General features: G+C 43.5%; 1 protein-coding gene across 3 annotated transcripts in view; it reads right to left on the reverse strand.

Moving 5' to 3' along the window:
- Positions 1 to 19720, reverse strand: part of SMURF1 (SMAD specific E3 ubiquitin protein ligase 1) — a 300045-nt gene that overhangs the window by 171414 nt on the left and 108911 nt on the right. For all 3 annotated transcript variants that reach the window (XR_013602082.1, XM_078665048.1, XM_078665047.1), the window contains exon 5: positions 10214 to 10279. Coding sequence is in view for 2 of the 3 variants with exons in the window: in XM_078665048.1 (XP_078521174.1) it covers positions 10214 to 10279 (66 nt within the window). In the remaining variant the exon portion in view is untranslated. The remainder of the gene's footprint in view (positions 1 to 10213; positions 10280 to 19720) is intronic.

The following is a 19720-nucleotide window of genomic DNA, read 5'->3' on the forward strand; positions in this document are numbered from 1 at the left end:
ACTTTGCAAGATTGTATGCAGTGAATTACAGTTGAATGCCGGTTTAAACACAGTTAGTTGATTTACAGGTAAGTCAACAGTTCCAAATTACTTTTCAGTTACTTTACAGATTACTGTGCATGTTACTTTTTGGATCACTTTTAAAGCTACTTTTGCTGAGAATAATAGCAAACTGACCATCTTATAGGACCCATTCACAATCAATTATAGTTAACAAAATCTTCAAGATGGAGATTAAACCACCACCCACCAATGAGAATCCAGACTTCTGGGTCAATCTGGAGTCATACAAGTCAGATCCACCTCCATCAACCTAGGTACCTTCTCTGCAACCTCACATTAATTTGATCCTGAGCAAGGAGGAGTGGCAGCCTTACTAGATTCCATAAATGTTTATTTCTTGCTATTGGCCATTTAACCGACCGCACTCCATAGACTCAGCATAGGGAAATATCCAATAGACATGATGGCTCTTGTATTTCTCACCTGTCACTGGGGCACAAGCAGAGGTACAAAACAGAGGTCTACTCTCCCCATTGCTTTTGTGTTTTTACATTAGTGGGGCCCCTAGCCTGTTGGCTCAGGGAAAGGCACATTAGTAGAGGACTGACTGAAGGTCGGCTTTTTACTTGTATTGATGAAATTGTATATTATGAAGGGGAAAAAAAACATTAGCGAATCGGTCACTGGTCATCGGAGAAATAATCTGGTTCATATATGGTCACATTTTTGTCCAGCTCGGAAATTATCAAGCTATCAATTCAAGGATATTTATTAAGCGCACGGATCACCCGGTGGTCTCACAGCGCTCACGGACAACTCTAATTTGCCAGCCAGCCAGGCAGGCAGATGTTACTGGCTTAATGATCGAACAGCCACGTTTTTAACTCCTTACGGGAACAATGATGATGGTGCGTAAATGAGAGGGTAGTTTATTCCAAAGGGAAGGCGCCAGGAAGAAGAACGATCTCCCACCATTTTTTACAGTACGAACTCTGAGAGGCATCAGAAGAGATTTATTATTAGACCTCAATAACCTGCAGGGCAGGTACCAGCTAAGTCGATTTACTAAATGACTAGGGCCTCTGCCATACACACTCCTGTGTGCTAAGCAGACGGTCTTGAAGCTGGTCCGCTTCCTCACAGGGAGCCAATGAAGATGTTTCAGACTTGGTGCTGATGGAGACCTGGATGGGAGATCCAGCACCAGCCTCACTGCTGTATTCTGCAGAATCTGCAGCCTAGAAAGAAGTTCTTCATTGATTGATGTCAACAGGGCATTTCCGTAATCCATACGGCTTATTATCAGTCCCTGGACAAGTGGTTTCCTGGCTTCTATTGGGATCCACTTGAAAACTTTACGCAGACTGCGCAAAATGCCAAAAAAAGGTACCTATTATATGGTTAACCTGGTTCTTCATTCATAATTTGTCATCAATTGGGATTCCTAGGTTCCGTCCTGCCTGTCTGGGAACTGGGCAAGAACTGACTTTAGGAGGCCACCAGTCATTTGACCAGTACTCACGTGCCTTACCAAAGAGTATTATCTCGGTCTTGTCACCATTAAGTTGCAAATGATTCATACTCATCCATCTGTTGACATGGGACATGCAGTTTATGAAGCGTTATTTGGTGTCCATGGGATCTGGGCCAAGGGTGATCAGTATCGGAGTATAATCGGCATAGGACAACAAAGCCATATGATCTGATCACCCTGGCCAGAGGGGTTACATATAGATTAAAGAGCGTAGGGCTCAAAATAGAACGTTGCGGTACATCCATCCGTACTGGCCGACTGCATGAAACCCTGTCACCGATCTGCACTGCGGTGGTTCGGTCAGTTAAGTAGCTCTTGAGCCACGTCAAAGCCTTCGCTCTGACACCAATCTCCCAGAGCCGACGTTCTAAAATGCTGCTGGAGATGGTGGCGAAGGCTGCCGATAAATCCACCAGGACAAGGATAGAAGATTGTCCTTTATCCAATGTCAAGTTAATGTTGTCCGTGATTTCCACCAGCGCGGCTTCAGTGCTGTGGCGGCCCTAAAACCTGATGTAGAAGAGTCCAGTAATCCGTGAGTTTCAAGGTGAGTCACGAGTTGTTGATTAATGAAAGACTCTAGTACCTTGCCAAAATAAGGGAGCAACGAGATTGGACGGTAGTTGGTCAAGAGTTTAGGGTCGGCCGTGGGTTTTTTCAAAATTGGCCTGACTCTGGTGCGCGTTCCATATTTCTGGACCCGCTGATAGTGACAATGACCTATTGAACAGGTTGGTGAGATTGTCAGGAAGCAGAGGGGCAATGGTGGAAAGGAATCAATGTGGCATCAGGTCCACTGGTGAGCCAGATTTAATTTTTAACAGGGCTCTTGCCAAGTCCTCTGAGTTACACTGAACAAACTCTTCTAAAAGAGGGCGAGTCAGTAGGGTCAGGGAGATCAATTTCCTAGGAATTTATAGCTGCGGGAGGTGGGAAGGAGCTATGAATTGCAGAGATCTTTTCCTCAAAGAAATTAGAGAGGGAATCGATCCAATGTTATGCGGCGGGGGCACATATCTGAGCAGGAGAAGTCGAAAATTCTTTTAGAATTTTACGAAGCTCCGGAGTGTACCGCCATTTCATTCCGGTTTAGAAAAAACAGCTATGTAATGGGGATGAAAGTGGGGAACGAAGTTCACTGTAGTAAGTGCATAATTATGGTTATACTAATTGGATATGATTAATAACAAAATAATGAAAGTTAAAAAGCTTGTATTTTATACACTTTTCCTTTAACGAGCAGCCTCGTAAAATACATTATGCCAACCTCTTGTAACTCGTCTTGACAACCTCTCCATTTGAGAGAATGCAACCATCACAGAATGATTCTGGAAACTACATTTGAGACTCCATTTACACTGTTGTGCTTAATTTAGTGGAGCAGTTCCCATTGTTGTTCCAGCAGAAGCTTGTGTGTACTGGATAACACAATCTTCTGCCCAAAGTTAAACTTCACATGAAAATTAGCTGCCTACCAGCAAAGAAATGGTACCAAACATTGGACGAAACATTCATATGACCTTTTAGAAGTCTGCCAATAGTGCAAGAATAACAAAAGGTTTTAAAATAAGAGCAAAATGCCTTACAATAAGCTCACTGGAAGATCTTTATTCTGGAAGAGATAGCAAGAATAATTTGCTGATGCAACAGAGTTGGCTTCAGAGCTAGAATTTTCCTTTGAAGTAGGATGGTAGCTTTGTGAAATGGCTTTGTAAATTTGTTAAAGTGAGCTATGGGAACTTTCTCAGATCTTGAAAAAGGATAATAATAAAGATTTGCTGGAACATGGTCACTGTTTTGAACTTTTGTTAAGATCTAGTTCAGAATCCAGATCTTTAACAAAAATAGGGGCACAAACACATTTAGATTTGTTGCCTTACTGAACAACTGTGGGTGTGATAATCTTGCCCAATCTGAAGGTGGAATGGCATCAATGGACCCTAAAAGGACGGGTTGCTCCACCTTCTCTAGAATTTCATGCAGCACCGATTCAGTGGGCCTTCAATACAGCAGTAGTGGGTTATAAATGGTACTAATCACTGACAGCACCCAGGCCTAATTACAAATCTAGGTCAACATTGGTAGCAGCTAGGAAGCACTTCCAATGAGATGTTGAGTGAAGGCCACCCAGGACTCCAGCGTAAATCAGTCTGGGTTGCTTAAATTGCTTTTCAGAGGAGACCAGGCTTAGCAGTATGGGCTGGACTATTCCTGTTGGAGCAGCATCGAGGACGAACCGTATATGGCTATTCTCTATCCTGAGTAAGACGGAACAAAAGAGTTATGGACCGAAAGTGGCCCAGAGCAATTACCAGTGGCAGAGATCAATTCATTAAAAGACCATCCCTCAAATAGTTTTTGCACCTTTCAGTCTTTTGAGCAATTTGGAACCTGCCAAGTCTACGTTTTCCCTGAAGGGTCTACGTGGATTAAGAGGGTAAGATACAGGAAGCAGTTTAATGTAGGCTTTAAGTGCAAATTGCACTTACCCTGAAAAAATAAAATCCCTTGGCTGACTGGAAAGAGGAATGGAATTTGGTCACTAATCCGTGGACGAAACACATTGATTTGGCTGTGAATGGGACAGTTTTCAATTGTTACTGCAACTCAGTCAAGGGGGTTGGAAACATTCTTCCAGCGAAATGACAGTCATTCACTTTCTCTGACCCACTTTTTCAATAAAGACAAACCAGCCTTGCATCCCAGTGAAGACACTGATGTTCAATGGTGGTGCAGCAGTGTCAATATGTTCACCAACATCTGCATTCTTTCCACGACTGAAGGTCATGCACTGGGTAGATTCTTTCTACACTTGCAGACCACAGGGAAGCACTGCAGACAAATTTGTGACAGAGGTACAAATCGAACCCTAGCAAATGGATTGATACTGCTACCTAATTACTAAATGTACTCTTGTTTTGAGACACTGCCTTAATGTTCATATACGACAAATACACTTTCCCGCTCATGGAAGGTGCAATAACCATCACAGAGAGAGGTAGTGGGTTCCAAGTGACACATTATCGCCCTGGATAGTACTTCATTTATTAGCTTTGGAGCTTAAGATTGCAAGTTTGAAATTATGGCTAATCAAATGTGATTCACCCTTCTTGTGGAGCAAGGGCTCCTCTGGGAGCAAAAGATTGTGTAAGGTAGTTAGAGCACAGAAAATATCTGAATTGAAGCACAGAGGCATACATTTCAAATGGACAGCAGCTACACATTTCGCCATAGCTAATAAGTTATCTTTTAGCAGAATATGGTTTCTCTGGATCCTCCGTACCTGCATCATAGTTGCCAAGCAGAGACAGCAGGCTATTTTGGAGGGATAATTCCCAAATTGGACGCGAAGATAGAAGCAATGGATCAGAGTGGAGCACGGACACCAGAGCCAAAAAGCATGGCGATTCGTGGTGCAAGTGTGGCTATCTTCAATGTGCTGTAACAGCTTGCAGAGGAGCAGGAACCATTCAGTAGACAATGATTCTCTGCTTGCTGTTTAGCATACTAACTGCATCCAAGAAGTAATAAAGCATCAGAAACATGGTCCACTTCACTTCCTGACTCCATTTGAGCACATTGAGGACTAGCTTTTGTTAACATTTTCTGGATCTGTGTACATAGACCAGTTTAAACCATCTATAGAGTATCATTGTGACACGGATTGAGTGAAAGAAAATACTTGGGACACAAATGCCTACAGATAGGCTGAAGTCAATAAGTGTGTGAAAACGGCCATCCAGAGGTATTGGGAGATGGTAGGGTAAGAAGGGGACCTAATGCAAGGGTCAAGGCATATTGCCTTCATCTTCCAGGATTAGGAAAGTGATGGAAGGTATGTTAAAGCACAAAAGAAAGGGGGCACATACTGACTGGACAGGTGAGCTGAGTCCCATCAGAAAGGAGAGTTCAGTCACTACTCCCCCCCCCCCTTCTGTTTTCCATGTCCCTTAGTTTTGCAACTCAACACCAATAAGTTCTTAAATGGTTCCACCACCTTGGAAGAGTAAGAAATATTTCAATTCTTGGGATGCCTCTCATTCATCCACATGATAGCCACCTTAACTGTGTTTTCCAGCGAGACAATATTAATGGCAAAAGAAAATATTTAAATCTCTGTTAAACAAGAAGTGCGAGTGAGACAAATGAGATGCAATTCCTCGAGGATAAACGACCGAGCAGGACAAGGCTGATCAGGCTGGATGGCATTCACAGAATTCTACTTTAACTTTGTAGCTTGACTAATAATGCAAACGCACTAAGGTGGAGCAGGATTTCACCCACTAAATCTCACCCAATGAAAGTGGTGTCAATACCTCTGTACACAGAAGGAGAGATACATTTGACTGATATAATGGCTAGTCCCAGCTTTACCTACACTGGGAAATATACCATATGATATAAGAGAGCCCTGGGAGCAAGGGAGGGATTGGATTAACTTTTCAGCTCTCATTTTGTGAACACTCCTCTTGAACCTGAAAACTAGATCCGGATTAATGTTGCCGTGGGTAGAGAGCGAAAGACACTTACACAACCCTGTCTTTTCCCCAGCTTTAGGACAGAGGAAACTATAGTGTGCCTCACTTTCTCAATGAGGAGCCTGATAATTTCATAGCCGGATCAATGGGCTCCGCAAAAAAAAAAAATGGAGTTTAATACAACCTGTTACATAAAGATGTCCTAGTACACCAGATGGCTCTTCAGAGCTTTGGTCCTAAAAGTCATCTCAGAAGGTAGATATACACCAGGGGATTTGTTCCCACCAATACAAATAAAAGACCTTAGGAATTTCTTCTGCAAACTTAGAGTGCATTGCACATGGCTTATTACTCGGGCAGGTTGCCAAGCCAAAAGAAAAATCATCCAGAAATTGAATGATAAGAGAAGAGGATCCCACACTTCAAATTCACTAGGGCTCGAAAAGCAGTCTTCTGTCCCAATAAATTGATGGTTAAGAAACACAATGTGCATGTGTGAACTCGGAGGCAAGGATGTGTTTAGGAAAAGATTTATTTACCAGTAACAATTGCTTTACAACGTGAGATAATGCTGCGCATCATTCCACCATCTAGTGGTTTTGTCCGGAAAAACATGCAGAAAAAGTAACCCATTGTATTTTGGGCTTAGACAATAAGTGCAGTCAGCATGGCTCATTACTAAGTCAACCCAAAGCCTACTAACTGTCCAGCATTTTCATATTTATTTGTTCCGCCATCTGCTTCAGTAACAAGAACCCTGTGGTCCTATCACTAACTGCCTGGTTACACGCAGGTTGACAGGGCCTGGGCATAGAGGTTTCTGTTAAGCAGAAAAAGGGCTGAATTTTTTTTTTTTTTTTTTTTAAAGGGATGAAGTCCACGTGGAAAAAAGGATCATACTTGTAGGTACACCATTCAGAAAAATAGGATACCTTCATTAGATAAGCATTTTACAATTAGCTAACTCTCAGAAGGACATCTACTCTCTCCAGGCAGTTTTGCAATACATTACTTCGGAGACTAACTGGGTGACAGACCGCCAACATCTGTGAGAATAACGTTCAACTTCTCAAAACATCTGCATTGTCTGCACAGAGTACAAAAAAAAATCTAAATTTCAAACAAAGTTATGTCTCTTTTACTCTTGAGCCAAATCTAAATGAGAAAAATAAGAGCAGACTGCCAACACGTGTCAATATCTAAATACAGTACTTCTGGGAAGCAGATAGTGCTTAAGTATGTAACCTCAACATTTATAATCAAAATCTCAGCAAAAAGATCATGATGATAAAGCACATGAGATATTTCAAACGTACTGAAACAAATAAGGGGCTTAAAATACAGAGAATCAAAATCTACACTGGAAAAAACACTTTAACAAACTACATCACTGTCATACGTTAGTCCACTTTTTGAACTAATATGCATGCTGCAGGAAAAGCTCCAAATTGTTGCTCAACAACTATATAAAAATCTCAATGTCATAATAATGAAATAAAGTCAATCTAAGGCAAAGAACACTTGTACTGCTTCTTAAACAACTCTTAGTCATCAGGATCACAAGGAAATACCCCAATGGGAATGTCACTGAAAAACCAAGACATGTGGAGGTTAAAGAACCCTATGCGTAGCAAGCAGATACTGTGAAAAGTGGCTTTAACAACACTTTCATTTTCAACAGCTTTGGTGTGCTATTTTCAGACCCACACAGGTGGCAGGGTACTGAATTACTGGAAATAGGCATGATCCATACCATAGGAATAATATTCAGTACTATGTCTGCACGGAATCAGTCACTGTGGCAAATTACAAATGAATTTACAGAGTTTTCGTTCAACACAAGTGAGAGTTCAGAGCAAAGGATGGTACCATCACCTGAAGTACAAAACCTGGACTCATGATTTGCGATTCAGAGGGTCACCCATCACAAAGAAGTCCCGGATATCACAAGAATATGTAAGGCAGGTCTGAAACAAATGGTGCCCCGTATGTGAAGCATTTACTTTTAACCCTGACAATCTCTGCAGTGTTTTCTATTCTTGTCTGCTATAACGGATTAAGAATACTCAATGCTTGTGTTTTCCACCAATGGCTGCAGGCAGTTTGACCTGTAATGATGGAGCTGCTAGCTCTGTTTTGCCATTCCACATTTTATGTTGCTGTTAATCAAAGTGACAAATACTTTCTCCAAAGAAAAGATGTCCATCTAACTAGACTGACGGTCACTAAATGAGCTGTGCCATTGTACAAATGATTCAAAATATGTGCTCATGATGTTTTATGAGTGAATTGGAAAGAACACACTGAGCTCAGTTGTTGGTGCGTTGGTTGCCCATTAGGTAACAATGTATCATGAAAGGGACAGAAACTAGCTACAATGCTGCCCATAAGCAGGGACCACTTTAGCAGGATTGCTGCTTTTCCTACATTACCAGAATAATCTTAAGGTCATCCACAATACCCTAGTCATTAAGAATGTCAGAAGAACTTATGCCCAGTCTTATTCACTTCCATCACTTTCGAAAGGCATATGCAGACAATGTAGTTTTATGTACCCTCAAAGTACCAGTCTGGAGTTGTACTGGCAGGGTTTGAAAAGTTTTAGACTGATTACAAAAACCATTAACATCCAGACGTTTTACATTTTGGCAGTAGGCTCCAAAGAAAAAGATGGTAATTTTGCCTTCATCAAAGAGCTTTGGCTAAGGTTACAGACTTGAATTATGTAAGACACATCTTCCAAATGAGCTCAACAGATAAAGAAAATTAGGGTTAGCAACTGTGACTTTTCAGTTGCCTGTACCGTACATGCTACCAGGTCCTCAGCAGCTATGGATCAGACATTCGGGCTCATTGTGAAGCAAAATGTCTGTTTAGTGTCAGTATATATATTTTTTAACCTTTGTCTCTTTCCAAAGCCACTCCTACCCAGTTACCACAAAACGAACTAGGTAACTTAAGTGTATCCAACTGAACCCAGATGAGCCCATTATTGTTTTGAGGGTATCAGTTTTAACCATGATGGATTACTATTTATAATTACCCTGAGAGAAGATCTCTTGGCCGGCTTTGGTTCGCTCCCATGGTTCATGAGTTTAAAAAGTCTATATTAACACTCTCCTATAAAGTGGCTCCCTCGGACACTAGTTTTTCCCGGGTAACATGATTGAAACCAGTTAAAATCTTTTAATATTCTGCCCTCTTTCCAAACACTAAAAGACAATAGTCCTTTCCTTTGTTTATGGCTTTCAGTATAAGTCGGTAGGGGACACTTATGCACTGGACCTTTTTATAATTTTGCAGTTTCTAAATGTTTAATCATGGCTTGGCAAATCGGAGTGAGACTTCTGAAATTGTACAGCTGTAAATGTGAGATTATTTTTTGACAATGCATATGTAATTAGCTTCCTCTGATCACAATTGTATTTATACGTTGTAACTTTTTCAATGGTCTTGTTATATTATGTTTTTTTATTGGAATAAACCTTGTATGACTACACTGATAACTAAGTCATGAGCCTTAGAATTCACTTGACCCACATTTCAATTTTGGCAGCACTTGGGAAGGTCACCTACGAAACACTTGCAAGTAGTCGGCAGTGTCCACACCACTGAATCCATACCAACAACAGGAGAAGTGTGCCTCGGAAATTCTTAAGTGTACTAGAAAATCTCTGCAGAGATATTCAACAAAAGACAACAAACTTCACCCTGAACACATTGAGACCGTGTCTGGCTGGCTCAGCTACCAAGCACATAGCCATCATCAGTCTCATCATTCAGCACTCATTCACATCACTGTACAAACTTGATCTAGTTAAGTTGCCTAAAGGAGGTGGAGATAAACAACCCACCCTCCCCTTCACTTGGGGTGCAACTGCCCCTACTAATAGTTTTAGCTCAGGTTAAAATCTAATCTCCATCAATCTATAAGGTCCAATGGTTCTACTCATTTTTTTGTTCGATTCCAGAGTACTAATGAATTATTGAGTCAAACTATTAGTCTTAAAATATTTCCTTTTTTTCCCCTTCTCCTCGTAATAGTTTCTGCAAATGTTCTGCAGGTCATAACTTATATTACTTATTGAACAGCCACAAGGGGGGGGAGGGGGACCAGTTCTGTTAATTGGTGAGACAGTTATTTTAATTGGGGGTCAAACGGATATGACCAATTAAAAAAACCAAATGTATCTCTTACCCACTATTTGGCCTCTTACTGCATCGTTATCTGTGGGATTTAATTTGCATAGATCCAAACGCTGGTCTGAAAACATAACACAAAAGGATTAGCAACTTATGCATCACAACATCCAATGACATAATTCAACTTGTAGAATAAACGACAAGATAACCCTCTTCTGAGGCACATACCTTTTGAGAAATCAGTGCATTAAAATACTAGGATTGATGCCCCATACAAATCGTAATATAGTAACTAAACTTGCTTACTTCAGAATATTCTTTTCACATTTGCTAATAGGGCTGTTCAATGACTGCCTAAAGTGTGCAGATAGTGCTCATGGTGCTCTTCGCCATGAAAGAACAGCCAAATAAACAAATATAGGCAGAGGTAATGATTTTTTTATGGCGTTATACAAGGTAATCAGGAGAATAACTTTCTTATTCATGCAGCAAACTCGCCTATCTCCAATAAGAAGCAAAAGTGACAGAAAGCAGTGAAGTATATGCAAGTTGGGAATTCACTCAGAAAACCTGTAATTGATGTATATGCCACATCAGGTACGCATTTGTGAAGTTGCAGAAAATGGTCTAAAACTTGGGGGGTAGAAAAGTAGAAGGGGTAATGTCCATTTGGAAAGATGCCATTTGCCATTGCTTTCTTTCAGTCAGGTGGGGAGGTGTCAGAGAAGATCCTGCTGAAGGGGGGGACTGTGGAGTGCAGAAGATAGTCACACAGACTAAGACGGGTGAAAATGGCTAGCCAACAGAGAGAACTGAAAAGAGTATGCCGGTCATTAAAGAAAAACGACTAGTGTTGGGGCAAAGAAGGAATTGTGGCTCAGTGAGTTAACATGGAAAGAGTAAGAATTCATTGGTAAATGAAAGGTCTACATGGATCTACAGCATGTAACTTGTGGCCAGAACATAATACTGGAAAATAGATCCCAGTTGCCTAGAGGATAGAAGTCCAGGTGGAAGAAGCAAATGACATACAGATCTAGAATTTGGCCACGGTAGGGTATAAGGAGATATCCTGAAGGTCAGCAAACGGGGACAAAAGCAGTAAATAGTTTATCAGCATTGCAATTGGAAGGAGGGAAACAGAGGCTAAATGGACTTACCTTACTGCAACAAATGATATAAGACCTCAATCTACTGCTGCATCGTTAAGTGATGCGGAGTCTAGGCAGCAGAGTTGCGTAAATGTATGTCAGTTTTTCCAGGTCCCTGCTTAGAATATGTCAGCAATTAATACACCGGCAAAGAGTGCTGAAGACGTAGATACACTTCTTGTAGAATGAGGCTTAACGGTTTCTTGTAATTGATGGCCTGCTTATTTATGGCAGAAAATAATTACCAAAGACACCCAGCAAGTTATACCTTGCTTTGAAAGCGGTTGACCTTTACAAGGGTGGTAATAGATCAGATTTTCGAATTTGTTTTGCTTTCTCAAAGCAAACTTTTAAATATATTCCAATATCTAAAGAGTGAAATGCTCTTTCAGCTACAGTAGTTGGATTGGGGGATAAAGGATTTAGAAAAACAGGCTCACTCGGATGAAAATGCAATAGCACCTCCGGAATGAAGCGAGGGCTAGGTAGCAGGATGACTATCCTCCACAAACTGAAGGAACGGATCTTTTTTCGTGAATACTTGGATTTTTCTATTCTTCTGGCTGAAGTAAGAGCTAACAAAAGAACTACTTTCCACAAGATGTATTGTAGCTCTGCTTTAAGAACAGGTTCAAACGGTTTATTAATTAGTTTAGCCAGCACCATACCAAGTCTCCATAATGGAGAAGGTTGTCTTATTTGAAGAAATGTTCTGAAGAGGCCTTTAACAAATTCCTGTATAAGTCTGTTGAACTAAACAGATGGTTGGTTCCAAGCTCTTTCAAAACGAGAAATCGCAGCTAGATTAACCATTACTGAAGCATGACCAAGGCATAAATTTGATACATTTAAAATAAATTGCAATATTTGCTGAGGTACGGTAGACATTGGATTTAGCTTGTTCTGCATACCAGATACAAGTTTTTATTTTGTAGAGTATGTTTTATTTGTGGATACTGCTCTTTACATTCCTGTGTTAAGTCTAATAAATGGAATTTGTTGAATTCAGGTGCACGGCTGACAAATTGAGAGTGCGAGGTTCTGGGTGAATTGTCCATTGTGGCGACACAGTAAAGTTGGTGTTGATTCGTATAGTATTTGTGGCTTTTCTGACAGGAGAAGCCGCTCTGGGTATCAATATTCTCTTGCCACAAAAGAGCTATGAGGATTATTCGACACGGCTACCTTCGTATTTTCAACAGTACTCTCTGAACCAATGAATCAGAGGAAATCTGTATGCAAAGGTCCCCGACCAATTTTATCAAAAGGGCATTCCACACAAACCTGTAAAATGGTGCCTTCTGCCATAAAACTGGCATTTCTTGTTGGTCTACTTTCGGCTGGCCTCATACTCTAAATACTTACATTAATTGCAACTGATTGAGTTCCTTTGAGGCTTTTTTTGTTGCTCTACTGAGGCTGTCCACCCAAAAGGTTTGACTGACATTGGAGATGTTCTCATTTTATTTGTATGTGATGCTCTGTCAGTAAATTCATATTTTTTGTGTATCTTTGGACAAAGTAAGGGATCGTGCCCCGCCTTGCTTGTTGACATAATACATGCTTCTTGTGTTGTCTGTTCCTATCAACTCTGATGAGTTTTATATTCGAGCAACTAGGGGAAAAAAAAAAGTATAGCCCAAATGCAATTACCTTTAACTCCAGGATACTGATGTGCACTTTTGGTCTCTTTCTGCCCATTTTCCACTGACTAGCAATTCTTGTAAGTATGCGCACCAACCTTCTAATGAGGAGTCCATTGTCATTTCTAATTGCCTCTCCTTCTGCAGCAAAGACAGTCCTACTGCTGTGTTTTTGCGTTGAAGCCACCATATGACGGCTTTTTTTTTCTTTTTTCTTCATTTGAGGGGTTAGTTGTATCCGCTCTTCGAAAGTACCAGTCTTCTTCAACCACTACTTTTCCAATGCTTATTGAAATTGCCTCATGTGAGGTTGGCAGTGTGAGATCAAATGAATGCACGATGGCATATTCCCTAAAATTGATTTGAAGTCTCACAGTGGTCGTTTTTTTTAGGCCCGTCACCAAAGCTGTTAAGCAGGACAATCGCTGTTCTGTCGAAAATCTTGGTCTATTTTTGTATCCAGAACTGCCCTGAAAAATTGAATTCTTTTTCAAGGATAGCAGTAAGATTTCTCTTTGTTTAATGTAAGGCCAGGATCCCAAAGAGTGTGACAGTACCTACTGTAGCTTCTTCAGCTGCTTGTTAAGTTCTTGCCTTGATTAACCAATTGTCTAGGAATACTTGGTAACCCTGTTCCTCAGTTGGGCAGCTACTGGTGCCATGCATTTGGTAAAGAATATGGGAATGGATTTGAGGCTGTAAAGGGTTACTTTGAATTCATAATGATGACTGGCTTCTTAAAATTAAGGATTTTCAGTGTAGGGTAGATAGGAATATGAAAGTATGCGTCCTGTAGGTCTAGAGAGGTCATGGAATCTCCATGTTGTAGCCATTTATTTAAAAAGTTTTATATAGCGCTGGCTAGACCCGGAGGTATCAGAGCGCTTTACATGAGCATCAGATCATAGTTACAGGTTACATCGTTACAAAGGTTACACAGTTCTTAGAGCATGGCAATATAGTTACTTGTAAGGTCGAGATAAACAATAAGCACAAATACGTAAGGGGAAAAGAAGGCAAGGTAAGAGATTCAGGGGAGGGGGTTGGAGTAGGGCAAGTATATAGATAATGAAGGTGGAAAGGGGAGGGTGAGAGACACAGCATGGGGAGAGGAGGGGAAAGGTGACGGGGACACAAACCGGTAGAAGAGTCAAGGCAACGTCCAAAGTCCAGTAAGCTGTGATCCCAGGGGAAGTGGTATCGCTTCCCTATCTATTGCGAGAGGTTCCCTTTACGCAGTGGACCCTCTCAGAGGGGTCTCTGAGACTCCAACGCCTACATACTGGATCCTTCCCCAAAAAAGGGGAGAGGGAGTGCTTTGGCAAGGGGTGCCATACCATACCTCAAGTGTGAGTGGCTCCCTTGGCACAGTGGACTCACTCAGCAGGTTCGCTGAGACTCCAGAGTATAAATATTGGATCTTTTCCCAACAAGGGGAGAAGGAGTGCTTAGTCAAAGAGCACGAAGGACAGGGGGTAGGCAGAGTAGCAGGCAAGGGGAGAGATTCACGGGAGAGAGGATAGGAGCTAGGGAAGAGACAATAAGGAGAGACGAAAAGAAGTCTGTCTAAAGACGTAGGTGACGACCAAGGAGGGAATCCACAGCCCATCTCCCCTATAGCTAAACTAAGTAGCTCCATCGGGCATCAGACAAAATAGTTCAGTCTCAAAACATTGAGAGAGGAGGGAGGGAGAGAGAGACATAAATGGGGGGAGAGACATAAATAGAGGGAGGATGCAGTAGGAGACGACAGGAAGTGCAACAATGTGGTTCAACAATATACTAGAAGAAGATCAACAAGTAAACATTAAATCAAACAATCAGCAATACAATTAGGGGAGGAGAGAAAAGAGAGAAAGTAGTGGGGAGGAGGGAAAGAGAGGATAAGGGAAGAGAAAACCATAGAGACTAAAGGAAGTCTGTCTAAAGACCGACTGGGTAGGTGATGACCAAAGAGGGAATCCAGGGCCCATCTCCCCTATAGCTAAACCAGGTAGCTCCATCGGGCATCAGACAATATAGTTTGGTCTCAATACATTAAGAGAGGAGGGAAGGAGAGATATAAATAGAGGGGGGATGCGGGAGGAGACGACAGGAGAGACGGAGGGAAGTGCAACAATGTGGTTCAACAATATACTAGAAAAAGAACAACAAGTAAACATTAAATAAAACAGTCAGCAATACATTAGGGGAGGAGAGAAAAGAGAAAGTAGTGGGGGGTAGGGGAGGAGAGAGAGTGAGGATAAGGAAAGAGACAACCGTAGAGACGAAAGGAAGTCTGTCTAAAGACCAACTGGGTAGGTGACGACCAAGGAGGGAATCCACGGCCCATCTCCCCTATAGCTAAACCAGGCAGCTCCATCAGGCATCAGACAAAATAGATCAGTCTCAAGTGGCATATAGGCCAGAATAAATCTTTATGGTCATAGATCATGGTTGCCCAGTTTTGTAGCAATATCACCAATGCCTTTGTGGTTTATGTAGTCGTAGGATGAAATCAGGCGCATGGTATGTTGTAAATAGCTGATAAATAAGCCACTCCAAGATGGCTGCTAGCTTATCCAGCGATAGTATGGCTCAGGGGCGCTCAGGGGAGTAGTCCTATTACTCTTTCCATGAATCATACCTCTCGAAGTGTAGTCCTATGTCGCTGTAAATTGATGTAGGTTCCAGTGTTTTGTCTCAGGGGAGTAGCCCTATTGCTCTTTCCATGAGTCATACGACCCTGGGTATAGTCCTATGTCGCTGTCCATAGATGTAGATTGCAGTGGTTTGTCATTTGTATCTGTTTAGTGGCCTGTTGTGGGGAGAGGTGTGGCGCCGCGGCCAGGGCGACTGACGCTGGAATCTGGGGATTAGGGTTCGATCCCCGGCTCCGGCGGCAGGTTAGCCCAGCACCATGCGACTCTGGGCAATAGCTTGCTTAATCTTCCCGACAGCCCCCCAGCGCCTAGAGACCCTAACGGGTGATTGTGCGCTATACAAATGTGGATTATTATTATTATTATTATTATTATTATTATTGTGATACGAATCCTAGGTCTTGTCTCTGCAGTTGGTTTGGGGTAGGTAGTCCTTTCTCTATTTAGTTAATTGTGCATGCCATTTTGGAGATGTTGTGCAGTTTTCAGCAGGCACACAAACAGGGGCTTCGCACTGAACACACGGACAGTCAATGTTGTCAATTGCACAAGCACCGAGTAGCGCAGTCAGCGAGCAAAACACAAGGGGGGGTGACTCCCAGGTCATGGCTGGTACACAGGGGTAGCGAGGGTCTAGCTCATCCATCGACAGATCATTGTGGCAGCCAGTTGCAAGAATGATGATGTGGGCACCTAGTATGGAGGGCTGATCCTAACTACGGGTGTGTCCAAACACTGAGCCTCATTTCCTGGGTGCTCGCGGCTGGTGGAGGCGGGGAGGGTTAGTCTCTGTGAGTTGCGGGGTAACTCGACTGTCCACAAAGGTAGCCTCAAAAACAACGCGGAGTTCAGGGCTGATCCTGAGCACTAACGTGACCTGCTGCTTGCATCATATGACTGGTCTTATTAAGTTGGTGGAGGGAGGGGCGGTACCTATATAAGGCTGAGTCCATGCCGTGGTGATCCAGGTGCATTTCCAATGCTTGTTGATTTAGAGCTTGTGCACGTTCCTCCACGCTACCCGGTACCTCCACTGCTGATTGGCACCCTGGGGTTACCGCTGCTCCGGCCGCTCCGTACTCGCTGGGAGAGTAGGGGGGAGTGACAATCTCCTCACCGCCTGCCGGGACGGGCCACTAAGTGCTCCTTGCACCTCGGTAGCAGACCCAGACGCTCTTGACCAGTTTGGGTCTGCACTATGCATAGAGTCCATAATGGCATGTGATTGGTCAGATCATCACAGCATCTCATTCCACATCTCAGCTCCTTAATACATATTACACCGCCTCCAGTCTCTGGGGTCAGCTGGCGGCGTGTGCCTCGTGCATTCTGCAATGCTACTATACAATTTTGCTTTTTCAAATATTGGTTTAAGTTCTCACTATCTAATACTGGTCTTCAATATCCTGACTTTCTTTAGGAGGACAAAATGTGAATAAAATCCCAAGCTCTGGTGCATTTTGGGTACCAGGTTCATCACTCTCTTCTTCGGCATTTCCTTTTGAAACGGACGCTGATGTTTAACCTTGAGCGGTGGTGTTGTTGGATGTTTTTCTACAAATTCTAAAGTGTAATACTTGCCCAACTGTTGTAATGGGGAGAGATGTGGCTGCTTACCGGCGCAACTTTGTGTTTCATAACCTTCACTAGTGTGTCATTGTGTTCTAGCACTCTCAATGCCTCTGCCTTGGTTTCCTGTCATTTTAAGGAGGGGACTGTCTATGGTAAGCTGCCGATGGTGGGGCTCTATATAGCTGCTTATAAGGTGGTTTATATTGAAATAGTATGTACCATATTGTTGGTATCTATGTAGTTGAAAATCACCTCTGTAGAAATACATCCCCCTTCCTCAAATCCTTCGAAAGGACTGCTGTCTTGTTTGTTGTAGGGCACCTAAAGATTTTGCTGTTTCTGTGTCTGATTTGATGGATTGTAATGCTTCATCAATATGTTTGCCAACCAGGAATGCACCATCATAAGGCATACCTAGAATTCTACTTCACTCTTCCAGGTCTTCCAGGTTAAAGGAGGTTGATCATAGCCAGCCTTGTCTACATAATACTGCTGCTCCCACTAGTTGCCTAAAGCCTGTTGATGAAATATCCATGACGTCAAAATGTTCCTGCTCCTTCTTTCAAATACTTATGCGCCTGCTTTTTTATCACCCGGTATGTAGTCGAGAAAAGGGCTTATATCGGACCACATATGACAGTCATACCTGGCTAGAATTGCCAGAGCATTTGAGGCTCTTATAGCGGTGGCAGCGTGTAGGAGAGTAGGGTCTGCAATCCTATGATCACCCAGATTTTTGCTTTTTGCTGCACTGGTTTACGACTTTCCCTGGCTGTGGGCCTGCTAATCAGACCCACAGCCTAGCTGTTCTCTCTATCCAAATTGTACTCAGGTACTGAATTGGCACTGGGCCCTCTCCAAGTCCCTGTACCCAGGGCTGAGGTGTACCCAGAAGTCTCCCAGGGGCTGAAGCATGTATTATGCCACCCCTGGGCTGACTAACTAAACTGACACAACTGGCTGCACGACAGCTGGGGCAAGGTGGTGTACTCACCCTTTGCTGTAGATATAGTATACCTATATCTAACCCTAAAATGGACACACAGATCTCCTATCAGTCACTCCTATGGCAGGCCTTAACAATCCTGAAGGCAGAGTGCTTGGAATCATGTGAGATGGTGCTCTGGCATGAGCTGAGCCTGTCTGCGGCTTTCGGGATCCATCCCTTAGCCGTTTCCATGATATCGCATACCATATACTCTTAAGTGCATTATAATCCTCGCGGTTATATGCCAACTCTGGTATCGCTTTATCAAAACATGTCGAGTAAGGTGTCATACGAATTGGAATACTAACCCCTCGCCAATTCTGGCGACGGGGTTAGCATTCCACCCTTCTAGAGGGACACGACATGTATGTAACCCCTAACCCCGGTTAAAGTCAAACAGAGCCTCAGCTCCACAAAATGGATGCTGCCACCGAGACACAAGTCTGCCCTCCTGCTGCTGGGAGTTCTCCCAGAGCAGGAGATAAGGACAAAGGGTTTCCTGCCAGGGGCGGTGCCAGCACCGTCCCAGACAGGGTTTTGTGTATTGTAGGTAGGCAGGGCTTTAGAGGAAGGTGACTGCACGTGGCACCCCGGTGCTCACTGTGCATAGGCTGGCTGGAACCAGTTCCAGGGTCACTCCAGACCCTGTGCTGGGGAAAAGCCCGCCAAGGAAGTGGGTGTAACCACCCCCCTCCTAGTCCCACCCCTAGGGCAGGACTTAGTCGCGTGCCAGCCCCTTTTTACAGGATAAAGGTAGGAACTGGCCCCCTTCCAAATCAGATCATCTTTGAATCCTGAAACTACTTTCCACGAAAGGAACTCAAGACTTCTTCCTAAGATTTCTCCCTTGTGACTAAGGAGTAGTCACCCTGCATCCGCAGGCACCATCTTAAGAACACTGCGGTCTGCTGCAAGTCTCTCCTCCGGATCAAGACTGCCCAGCTCGACGAGAACCGGCTTCCCTGGCACCTCTGACCTCTACCTGCATCATCAGTCACGCTGAGATTCGTGGGTGTGACGAGACCTCGAGGGACCGGCCATCTTCAAGACTGCACGACTTCTTTCCAGCAAGCCCGCCGAGTAATTTCCTGGTGAGTGCTTTGGGGTCCGAGAAGCCCCGACCCTGAGCAGCTCCAGCACCGAAGTGCAGCCTCCCAGCATTTCCACGATCTGCGTGGGGCCCTTCTGCTTTTTGCTGCTCACCGCGTTGTTTGGCTACTAGCCCGCTGGCTTGTGGCCTTCTGAACGACGCCCGACGACATTTCTGCTGCTGGTCTGGTTGCTCCAGGCTGGCCCTTGCTCCCTTCCAAAAGAGGAGCACCCCGGACCCTCCTGGTCCACTCAAGACGCCATTTTTGAGTCCACCGCGTGGGCTTGAATTAGCCAAGGCTTGTTGCCCAATCCTGGGTAACTTCGACGCCGACAGCTTCATCCATCGTGGGACAGCTCGCCTCTCCATCCTGGTCGCCGACAACGCCTCCTGGTCCGTGAGATCTGCAGAGCCAGCGTCGCCCACTCACCTAGTCGAGGTGACTTCGCCCGGTGCCATCCTGGTGCCCACTTAAT

This window comes from Lissotriton helveticus, chromosome 10 (genome assembly GCF_964261635.1).
Source record: "Lissotriton helveticus chromosome 10, aLisHel1.1, whole genome shotgun sequence".
Lineage (NCBI taxonomy): Eukaryota > Metazoa > Chordata > Amphibia > Caudata > Salamandridae > Lissotriton > Lissotriton helveticus.